Source organism: Cupressus sempervirens, chromosome 9 (genome assembly GCF_028749045.1).
Source record: "Cupressus sempervirens isolate cs-2001-9-10 chromosome 9, ASM2874904v1, whole genome shotgun sequence".
Lineage (NCBI taxonomy): Eukaryota > Viridiplantae > Streptophyta > Pinopsida > Cupressales > Cupressaceae > Cupressus > Cupressus sempervirens.
The window spans coordinates 62116067-62128461 of NC_143126.1; the positions used below are offsets into that span (position 1 = coordinate 62116067).

Here is a 12395-nt window from a genome sequence, read left to right on the forward strand (position 1 = left end):
CTAAATATTTAGAGACTTACTAAGACTTACTAAATATAGAACTAGGTTTGGTTCCCTTATTGGTTAGACATTGAAGACCCTCTTTCTAAGGGGTATGATACCTAATTATGTTATTCTAGATCCTCATAGAATAAGGGTCATTCATATTAAATAGATGAGAGGTGAAGGGGGAGTTAGCAAGTTATTTTCTATTAACCTCCCTCAACTTTAGCAAACTTCCATGTAGACTTAGTTATGAGGGCATTGTTAAGATCCTTAACCTTTCTAACTCCCATCCCTTCCATGTCCTTGGGTTTACAAAGACTATCCTAGTTGACCATGATAATATTTTTTTTCTTCCAAGCTCATCTAAAGGAAATATCTCTAGATTTTTCTATTAGAGAACCCATAGAGCTACAAATTTTTAAGATGGAGAGAAAGCACATCAGTATCTCTTAATGTGAGGTAGTAAGAAGTTGGATTTTTCCTACATGATGAAGTAAGTTTCCTTTTCACCATGCTAGCCTGTTTTGCAGCCTTTCAAGAATCATGTTCCAAAACTATTAGCTAACATCTTTAACCAGGAGTAGGAGACCTAGATAGGTTTCCAAGAGGGAGATATCCTAAAAACCCTAAATAGAGGTTACATGATTTTGAAAAATTACATAAATATTGAAGAAATAAGCTTTTCTTTTCTATGAATTGATATGTTGATCCCATGCTTGGTCATAGTAGTCAAGGATATTCTTCCATTATATAGATTTAATGATAGGAGAAATACCAACCAAGAAATTATCATCCACAAATTAATAGACAACCTCCAAATGGAGGTGGGGGGTCAGTTTAACTACCTTAAAAAGTTCCTTCTTCCACTTTGGAGGTTATATTTCTACCAAGAAGCTCTACACTCAAGATAATAAGGTAGGGTGATAAAGGGTCACATTTCCTTACACCCCTCACTATGGTAAAGGATCCCCAAGGAGTATGATTGAAAATAATTGACAACTAGACCATGTTGATCATCACACTAACAATATATAAGTTATTATTATTTGTTTTAATGACAATAGTAACTCAAATTGGTAAAGTTTCTCTTATCCTATCTATGATACCATATTAATAGTCTCCATAGATGATTATTATATATTTTACATAGAGATACTCATAACATAAACCATCAAAATAAATGATCAAGGTCTTATTCTAAAAGTACCCAACATTTGCTTATTCTAGTTGATGCTACTTTTATTAGGGACAAGGGAATAATAAAACCTTGTTTTGTGACTAACACAATAGTTATTTACTTTGTCAAATATTAATAAAAATCTCTCTATGTTCAAAAGACTAAAGATAAAGATTTTAAGTTCACAAGATTTAACACTAAACTAATTTTTCTCTTAATCGACAAAAAAATGCAAGACAAAAACATGATTTCATTCATTTGATAATCAATAAAATATATCACCTTACAATAAACTGAAGAAAAAATTAATAAATATTTTTTTATAGTGAGTGGGGAAAAAGTTAATAGCTAATTACATCTTAATCAATAAATATGGATAGAAGAAAAATTCACTCCCTACTAATCTAATCATATCAACCTAATCCCATAGAAATTAGGGCTAAAGCTCTAAGAAGAACAACACCAAAAATGCCAAATGAGCATAGCTTAGAAAAAGAAGAGCCCAAAAATAAATAATACCATAAAAAGAGGAGTCTGGGTGTCTTTCTTGTCCTTCCTTACCCAACAAGGCTCAATAGCAGTTTTAGGGTTTGGCAAAGTTCATCCATTTACATTATTTTACTTTCTCTCATTCTCTTCACATTAGGGAAAAATATCCATGGTTAGCGATGGATAGATTTTGGAAGTAGAAGGAAAAATAGTATTATTTTTAATAGGTGACCAACTTATAGTTGGAGGCAAAGTGCAAGTGGTATCGACACCTAGTTACCAACCTATGGGTAAATTGTGCCTACGTAGAGGGAAAAAAGAGCCATGGAACTACTAGTGGTGTTGGGGTGAGCAATGACATGAAGGATGAGAATGAGAATTATTGAAGTGGTATTAGGATGAGCTTTAACCTCAAAATTTCTTGTGATATGATGAACGACTACAAAAAAAATTCTTTGAAGGGACTCTTTCCACAAAACTTTATGTATTTCCACATTAGCGTAGAAGCTCTTACAAATAGACCACCACTATAGCCACCTTAACTATCTAAGCCCTAATATTGAAAAATATTGAATTTCTATCTTTATAAATGGTAAAGAGAGTTTCCAATCTAAAATTACACCAAACAAAAATAAATAGAAAGAAAGTCTATAATTATCTCATGAAAGAGCCATATACCAAGAAAAGAATTATAGATAGGATAAGGAGAAGATATCTTGAGTCCAAATCTAATATTTGTTATTCGTACAATATAAGAAAAATAAGTAACAAAAAATGAATCAAATTGCCTACAAAAAGGAAAATGAGGATTTTGAATACTCAAGTGGTGAAGACAACCTCCAAAAGGAAAGACTTGGAAAATAATGCGATGGGAAAAATGGGAAATTTTGGGTTGAGTAATAGAGGACTAGACTATAATCGAAGACAACTACTCTAGCAGTAATGTATGTAACATAAATGCATATTTTGTGGAGGGTATCAATCATTGATAGATTATGTGAAAGAAAAATATACTGCTGTCTAGAATTATAACACAAGAATGTAGTTATTTGGTACCATTTCCAATCCTTTCACCGATGAGTAAGACTAAAAACACTATTCACCTTGAGAAAGAGAACCTAGCAATTTAAAGGTATTTATGTAAGGAAAGATTTAGTCTATGGAGAGACATAGTTAATTTAAATAAAAAGATCTTTTGGGATTTGCATACCACATTTGTGAAACTAACAAACATGAATACATATAACATCATCTAGAGGGAGATGTTGCATTCAAATTAACAAAATTCTATAGTCTTTTCTATTTGCAAAATAGTCCATTTATAAAATATCTTATATGTCATCATAGTCATGGTTTAGTTTCTTCTCAAGGATATTAAATATTTATTATAACAAAATAACCTTGAGTTTCAACTGATTCTGACATGATCAATAGGATCTTGAGAATAATATATTTTTCTACTGGGTGGTGCAAAGGATATCCAAAGGTTATGAGGTGATGAATAAGAAGATTTAAGGCCTCAGTTCCTTTGATATTTTGTGTAACCCACTTAATTAACAAGGCTTGGCCAAGACTATGAGTAGAAAAGGCCAAGGTTACCTAAGTGATTTGGTAAAAAATAATAACCCCAATACAAAAACTAAAAGCATGTTTTCTTGTGTTTGATGCTCACAAAGATTTTTATAGCAACCTCTCAATTTTGTTGTAGGGTATTGTGGATGCAGGCCAACATGATGAGTATATAAATGTGTGACTAAAATAACTTTAAAAAGTATTTGCAAATTACCTATTAGAGAAAGAGGCCTAGTTAACTAGCATGCATATTTTGAATCAATTTGTGAGAAAAAAAAATTGTAAAGGTCAATAAATGACCCATTGATGGAAAATGGATGCCCTAGAAGAGAAAAAAAAATGGGCATCATTAATAGACAATTAATTATACTAAACAATCCAATACGGTGGGGGAAGAAAGGAATTTTTATTGTAATCAATTTTATGCCACTAAGATATAGTACTAGAAGCAACAAAATACATTTGAAGATAGTGAAGACTATTTGGGATTTTCACTATCCTCAATTAGAGAGAAGAACAAATTTGAATGTTACTAGTAATTTATTAATTATTTGAATCTAAGAGGGATAATACATACACACAATATGGAAAAATAGTAAAGTGAATAAAATAGACAAAGCAATCACCAAAAATAACATAAAAAGAATGTGCTAAATGATAAGCCCAATGAATTGACCTCTACAACCCATAAATAAGGGATTGGTGCCCTTTACTTATAATACAATAATTTCTCTCTTCAAAAATCATTTTAATTGAAACAAATATGTGTGGACCAGATCCAAGTCCTTTAATGTAGCAAAAAATGAAGGCTATTTTATGTCATAATAGGCTTTAGTAAAATCTATTTTAAAAAATAAATTTTTAAAAAATTGCAAATTACCTATTAGTGAAAGAGGCCTTGTTAACTAGTGTGCATATTTTGATTCAATTTGTGAGAAAAAAATATTGCAAACGTCAATAAATGACCCATTGATGGAAAATGCATGCCCTAGAAAAGAAAAAAATGGGCATGGTTAATACACAATTAGTCATACTAATGAGTCCAATATGGTGGGGGAAGAAATGGATTTTTATTGTAATCAATTTTATGCCACTAAGATACAGTACTAGAAGTAACAGAATAAATCTTAAGATGGATTTTCACTATGCTCAATTAGAGAGAAGAAGGAATTTGAATATTAGCTAGTAATTTACTAAGTATCTAAATCGAAGAGGGAAAATACATACACAAAATATGGATAAATAGTAAAGTGAAGAAAATAGCCAAAGAATTTACCAAAAATAAGATAAAAGGAATGTGGTAAATGATAATCGCAATGAATTGACCTCTAGAACCCATAGATAAGGGATTAGTGCCCTTTACTTATCATAAAAGAATTCTTCTCTTAAAAAAATCTTTTTTAATTGAAACAAATATATGTGGACCAAGTCCAAGCCCTTTAATGTAGCAAAAAAAGAAGGCTATTGTATGTGATAATAGGCTTTGGTAAAATCTATTTTTGAAAAAGGTATTCCTATTGGATTGTTGAGTCCATTTTATACTCTTCTAGGCATTAGAAATGTTATCAAAAATTGACTACACTCTTAGATACTATAAAATAAGGATATTGGTTACTCGTGGAAGTGGAATATTTTAAATTCCATGGTAAAAAATAGGGAGCTTGTGTTCATAAAGTAACATATTTGAGGTCTTTCCATAAATGCCAAACAGGGAGAGAGGCTACAATTGAAACAATTGTTGTGTTTTCATTGATGTCAAATTTACTAATGAGACATGTTTCTATCTAATCTAAATGTTATATCTATTTGACTTATGAAGAGCATTTGAGAAGGTTCTCATAACAAAACCACCTAGAGAAAGGTTGGGTTATGAAAAGGAAGTTACAATGGACACTTGATTAGTTAGACTTTTACAAGATAATTTGATTGTTTACATTAAGGAGACATAAGAAAAGACTAAAAAAATTCTTAAGCCTAGCCAAGGAGTACAATAGAAGACTAAGGAACTTGAAGTTCATGCCAAAGGATGCTAGTATCGACCAAGCCCCATAATAGAGCAAGCCAAGCACCAATACAAGCCAAGTGAAACTTAATATTGACCCAACCTCAATATTGACCAAGTAAATAGCATAAGTGCTAAGAAAGTGATCCAGTGATCACCAAGAGTTAGAATTTAGTAATGACCAAGTGATACTATTTTGACTGCGTATGAGAAATTCTAATTTCTAGTCAACTTAGTTTATTACTTGGGATATGAAAAGTGGGTTGAAGATAAGGATTAACATGTTGGATCATTTTATTCAAGGAAAGGATTAGGTAATATATCTCTTGAAAAAATTTCATGTGAAGTTTCTAGAAGAGGTGAAGATGAACAAATACAATGAATCTATTGTATTAGATTGTAAACACTAAGATGTATAGTGATTTTGAAAAATGGCAAAGGATTAGAGTTATCAATTTAAAGAAGCATAGAGGCAAAGCTTAAGAGATGATGTGAAGAAGAGAGAAAATAAAAGAAGTTGTACATGTTTTCAAAGATTTCTAGTGAAATAGAACAAAGCTGTTGAGGATTTTGTAGTGAAGAGAAGGGTGTTTTCTTGAAGGGTTTCTAAGAATATCAAGGAAAAATGTGGCAAAGAAGGATTATTAGGGAATCAAAACATGATTTGAGTAGATATCTGAAACTACAAACTGAGTTGTAATTATACATATCTAAGACTATTGTTTTCTTTCTAATCATTATAAAAAATGTTTATTTAAATCATTTCAATAAAAGGTTTTTGAAGAATTAGATAGCAGCCAAAAGGATGGGGGCTGACCTCGGAGTACAAAAAAGGATGAAAGTAAGCCAAAGGTTACCTCCTAGTCATCTAACCGATGCCAAATTTAAACTTCATAAACCAAAAAAAAGTCCTAAACATAACTAAAAATACCATCAATCTTGCTAGTAACAAATAGACAAAACAGAAAAGCGTTCTAGTAGAAAAGAAATAAATTGTTGCTCCATGTTAAGATAAACCACAGACAGAAATGAAAACTACATGCAAATATAACCAATAATAGAAGATAATAGAGCACATAGAAAATAAACACAAGGCACCAAGATTTAAAGTGGTTCACCCAATCCCTGGGCTACGTCCACCAAACAACAAGTCTGATCTTATTAAAATCCAATGATTACAACCTGATTACGATCCGTAATCCCTTACAGCTCAATACTGCCGCAAGAACCAATTTTGCATCACAACATAATGAGAATACCTAACCCTAAACCCTTTTATACAAGGATTTTATTCATTTTAGGGTTACAACATGTCGGCCATATGTCGGCCACGACCCAAAAAATGTTTTCAGGGCGATGCCCTAAACCCCACTATTTATGAAGTATGTACAGTACTTTCCTGATCAATCACCATAATCTAACACTCTAAGTCCCCCATATACACATATACATATTAAATAAAACCCCATATGGTATCTAGTTCAAAGTAATCAACAACATAATATCAAAAAGGAAAAAAACTAAACCGAGGGCTAGCTGCACTCCTATTTAGGATTCTCATCCTTCTTCTCCTTAGGCTTGTCCCTATTCACATCCACCCCTACTCTTTGACAAGTTTGTTCAAGAGCATCTTTGACTAGTCCTCTACCAAGAAGCTGTAAATGGAGCTAGTAGTCTTGCTCTCCTTGCCCAAGTTCTTCACATCCTTATTCACCTTGAAAAGGTAAAGGGTAGTGGCCATAGAACATATAACTTTTGTAGAGAATTCTGCCAGTGTGTCAAATATTTGGCAAATACCAATGTGGTTGTTTGTCATCTACCTCATCAACTACTCTAGCATATCTAATTGAGCCTTGCTATGGCTCTAGCCTTGGCTATGATTTCATTTTTTCCCCCACCTTTGCAAAAAAGGCTGACCTAAAAAACATTAAGGACTTAATAGTCTATGTAAATCCTTAAATATGGTGAAATCCTAAAGGAATGTTCTAAAGTCCTCTGAAAAGGCCACTCCTAATACAGTGATTAAATCCTCTAACTAGGTCACATTTAATAGTGTGTATTGTAACATTTAAGAAGGTTGGCTCCAAACAGGGATCACTTTAGAGAAGTGAAAAAGTGGTCACATGTTGCTAGTGATTTTATCCAATTTTGGTTTCCACATCAAATTCTCGTGTCAAACTTTTGTTGAATTTTTTTAATGGGGTTTTACATTTAAAATGTTTACATTCAGCAAGTCTATTATATTGGGATTGTAAAATATTAGTTAATATTGTTATTAAGATTACAGTAGAGACCGAGTAGAAGGATAAGTAAGACAAAAAAATATTAAGTGTTTGATTGTCCAATTGATACTAATGGACCTTAAGTAACTCACGCTAATTGAATATTTCATAATCAAGGATATTATTAAATATGTAATTCTTGATTTTATGACAAGGTTACATCATATCAAGTGTTATCCTGCATGGCTATGAGGGAGTGTTGATGTTTTTGTAACTTTTTTCAAATACATCATGCAAGACTATCTATTGGATGTGTGTGTGTGCATGTGTGTGTGTGTGTGTGTGTGTGTGTGTGTGCGCGCGCGCGCGCGTGTGCACGTGTGCATGTGCGTGTGCGTGTGTGTGTGCATGTGCGTGCGCATGCACATGCACATGCGTGCATGTGTGCATGCACATGCATGTGTGCGCATGTGTACATGCACACTCATGTGTGTTTGTGTTTGTGTATGTGTATATGTGTGTGGACACACACACACACACACACACACACACACACAACTATATACATATATGTATGTATGTGTATGTGTATTTTACAACATTCCATTTTTATTTATAATTATTATTTTTTGTTAAAAATACTAGATAAAGTGTTTGTACAAATTTATTTGTAGTTTCTTTTGAAAATATGATATCAATCTTAAATTTTGAAATGAGGAATAATGAAAAGTATGTGGTATATAAGCTAAATAACACTTTACAAATTTTTATTATTTTCATTTTATGAAGTCATTTATCCTTCCAAGACAAAGGTTGTTTTATTAATAAAATGACTAAAATTTTCAAATGTATTTGATATTCTTAAGGAGTACAAAGTGAACATAAAACTATAAGAAGATTGTCTTGGTTTCAATGAGGATAAAGGGGGACCATTGTTAAAATAATTATGTAGATATTTAATGGCATAATGATTTTTCAAGTTGTATAATAAACTTAATTTTTTGACACTTTTTTTAACTATTGTCTCTTCGGACTCTTTATGTAAATTTCTCTATGTCTATATTTGTATGCATACATTTAACACTAATTGAATAAACTTATTTTGTTATTTCTTACATAGAATTTTCTACAACTGATCAATGTCTCTATACTACTTCCTAATTGTAGTATGACTTTGAAAATACATTATTTTTTTTTATCCATACTAATTGTAAGATTAAATAGTGTTGACAAAGTAACAAATTGACGGGGATAGATATGCATTAGTGTTATTAAAATGTCATGTGCTAGCTATTAAAACTCTTTTTTAGTTTTTAAATAAAGAGACATAAAGGGAAAAAATTAAAATGTTAAAAATGAGTTTGCAAAAAAATATAAGCCATTTGTGGTTTTACTCGAGGTTGGTGCTACTATGTCACTAAGTTTGCTTTGCACTAATTGCTAGGATTTTTCTACTAGTCTAATAGTTTAGCTTTCTCAGTTCTCAAATGATTAGAGAAGTTTTACAATATGTTATAGTGTAAGACCTCTAATTTCTAAAATCCAAGATCATCTTTTTGTTAACATTTTAAATTAAAACTAAGTCAAAAATCTATTATAATTACATTATATTATAGGAAAATATACTATGTCAACTTTTCGATATTGAATACAACAAAATATATCATTTTGTACAATCTATTTGTTAAAATTAACTAATTATTGCTACTGGTATGGTGAGCTTCCATCTACCCATTTCCATAAAATAATAAATAAACTACGAAACTTTAGACTAGAGTACTTTCTCATTCTACATGTCCAACAAATTCTGACCACCCAAACTAAGATATTAAACAAACCACCAAACTTTGGTCTACAATAATTTGTACATTTATTATCATTTTCGTTATAAATACAATACATTACCCTAACCTTTCAACTCACATTTATGCAATGTTTAACTGTTATGTGTTTCTATATATTTTCATTGTATTTAATGATGATAAACCTTAGCATAAAATATTGAAAAATCTTAGACAATACTGCAAAATGGAGGACCAGATTGATGATCTCTTCACCAAAGCTTATGTGAAACTAAGTTTGTACATCTTAGACATCTTTTAGGTTTAAGAGAAGTGACATGACTATCTTGAGTGTCCTACAAGGGGGTCCTAGTGAATTTCAACCATTGTATTTAAGAAATAATTGATTGTAAATGGGCACCTAACAAGACTTTAGGCCCAGACCCATCATGTCCAGATTAGGGGACGATATTTAGACAATTAGTATAGATATTAAACATAGATGTTAAAGTAAACTAATTTATGCAACCAGTATACACAGCACAGACCAAAGAGACACAACGTAAGAAATTCTGGAAATTTCTTGAATCTCATTATGCAGCCGCCTACACCCACTCATCTGGAATGCTCTATAAATTGAATACAATTCTGATTATAAATACATGAGCCTGGCGTTTCAGCACTCATTTCTGTACTGTTAATCTGTTAATTGATTTTATATGTTATTTCGTTCGAGAAACTTTTATATCTCCATGTTTGACATTCTCTACACAATTTATTTGCAACTAGTGTTTCAAAGAACCGTAAAAATTGAGTGCAATCTCTAATAGTTTAATACCAATCTTAAAAATCTTGGCTATTAATCTGTCGTTGACATCTGACCTATAGTAATCTATTCATCCACCGCTAAGGTGTTTGTGCTAAGAAGATTTCATCATATGACAAATAGTAAGAGTAACGCCTTCTAATGCATGCTGATGAGGGAAGAAAACCATTTAAAGTCCTCATATACATTCGGTGTTTTTGTTTTGATTTAGCCTATATATTATGTGTTTCATATGAGTTAAAAATAACGTCATTCAATACTGACACAATGGACATACATGAAAGACAAATATGACCATATTAAAACCAATGACTGTTACTGGCTTCTACACAATCTAGATTTTATACTTCTACGGATAACCTTAATGTGAGATCCCATGTTTCTAATATTTTGTAGTTTTTCAAAGGAGAAACCTATAACAGTTATCACAACCGGTTTTGGTATATATGAGCCTCTTCAGTACTATACTACTAAGGAACAGTGGATTTCACGGAATCATTTATGACCATTAATTTGATGCAAGACATTGATTTCGAAAGAATAACAGAATGGCGACGGTGGTCTTCATTCTACGGCATAGTTTTAAGTAGCAATGGAAAAATTAAGTTCAACGTTTTAAAACATACCCATTTGATCCTTTTAAATTTGTTGGTCCAATTAGAGATGAGGTTTTCCAAATTTAACGGGTACATTTTGCTCTATTCTACTTAATAATTATTAACCTTTTGTCTGAAGAGGTTATAATATGCCGGCTAATATGAGTATCATTATTGTTTGTATGGTAAACTGTTGTGTCAATACTCGCCTAAGACACTTTTGTTCTCTACAGTACGGAGCAGATGGATCCACCAATGCCTTGTTACGTTGTTTCTACAAGACGGAGGAGATCATGCCAACAATGTATTGTTGGAACCACATTTGCGATCCTTACCAGGTTTTAGGGAATGCGTACATATATTAAGTTCTTGTGCTATAAGTTACATGTACATGTATTGTGCTTTTCGAAGGTCAACATTATGTATGTACCATTGGTAACTCTATCCCTCCTACTTCATTTATGATCTTCTTTCCTAGCCCACATCTCAAGTTTCCTTAGATGATTCACTCATTCCCCAATCTTCCAGAGAAATTGAGCCTTTCCTCAATCATATCTAAAACATTTTAATCTGTGTAATAAATCAGGATCAATTTAATCTCACAAACCAAACTCATATCATTCAATCCCTTCACTATTTTAAAGATCAAACGCTATTTTCAGTACTAGCAAAGTGAGCATCACATTTAATGTCTTGTATCGATGTTTAATGGTGGTATATGTGTACATACCTGTGACTGCCATATTCAAAGAGTTTCCCTCTGCTTGAAAATATGATGAGAGCAACTTCCGCCTCGCACAGCACAGATAATTCATGGGCCTTTTTCACCAGCCCTCCTCTACGCTTTGAGAATGTCACCTGCCGGTTTATGCTGTTCTCGATCCTCTTTAGCTGCACCTTTCCTCGCCCCATCAAACTCCTATTAAACAGCAGGCCTCCAAAACCATTAACCAGATCTGCAAATAAGCCTCTTTAATTTATAATGTGTAAGTGAAAAAAAATATTGGTACCTTGATCGGTTATCCCCCTTCTTAGATCTCGGATTAAGCCGAATCGCAGTGCTTGGCGTTGTTCTTGGAATCCTTAACTGTATAATACTTATTGTTGTCCTCTATCCGGGTACCTGGTTCAAGAAATGATAGAAAAGCCCACCTTCGATTGACTTGATTTGGGCAAACAACTGTGATACGGAATCAAATACGAGGTCCATATTGTTCTTCCCAAATGTAAATAGTATCCCTCAGTTTTCACTTAATGGTCACCGGCCCCATGGTCTACCGACGTCCCACGTGATAGAGTGTCCCCACTCTGGACAAAATATTAGTATTAGATTATACCGACATCCATGCTGCCTCCCACTATCTCTTCTTTTTTAAATATATACATGTCATTATTTAACTTAAAACGTTGCTAATTCAAGAGGCGTTCCAATGAGGTACAGTGCACATAAACAGACCAGAAATGGGAATTTATAAAGCCTGAGCTTTTCACCTCCGGATGATACAAGCAAAACCTTCGCATGCAAGAAAATTCACTATAGCTAAAAAAGCTTAAACATGTCGCCCTTTCAAATAGATGCTGACAACTCAATAATTAATACTAGTGCATATAATCCTCGGCAATGGGAAGGGTGTTTCCACCGAATAGAAATGTGTCCCAACGTTTGGCATTTTATGCAGATTAATTTATTGTCTCTATTATGTTCGTCCTGCCTTTTAAGGAGGAGCAAGTTATACCAAGTCAAA

At 32.5% G+C, this 12395-nt stretch overlaps 1 protein-coding gene across 1 annotated transcript in view; it reads right to left on the bottom strand.

The window, feature by feature from the left end:
• LOC149537641 (agamous-like MADS-box protein AGL11) overlaps window positions 1–11562 on the bottom strand; it is an 88389-nt gene extending 76827 nt beyond the window's left edge. The window contains exon 1 of the mRNA XM_089802357.1: window positions 11381–11562. Coding sequence (XP_089658483.1) covers window positions 11381–11562 — 182 coding nt within the window. The remainder of the gene's footprint in view (window positions 1–11380) is intronic.
• Window positions 11563–12395: the final 833 nt, after the last annotated feature.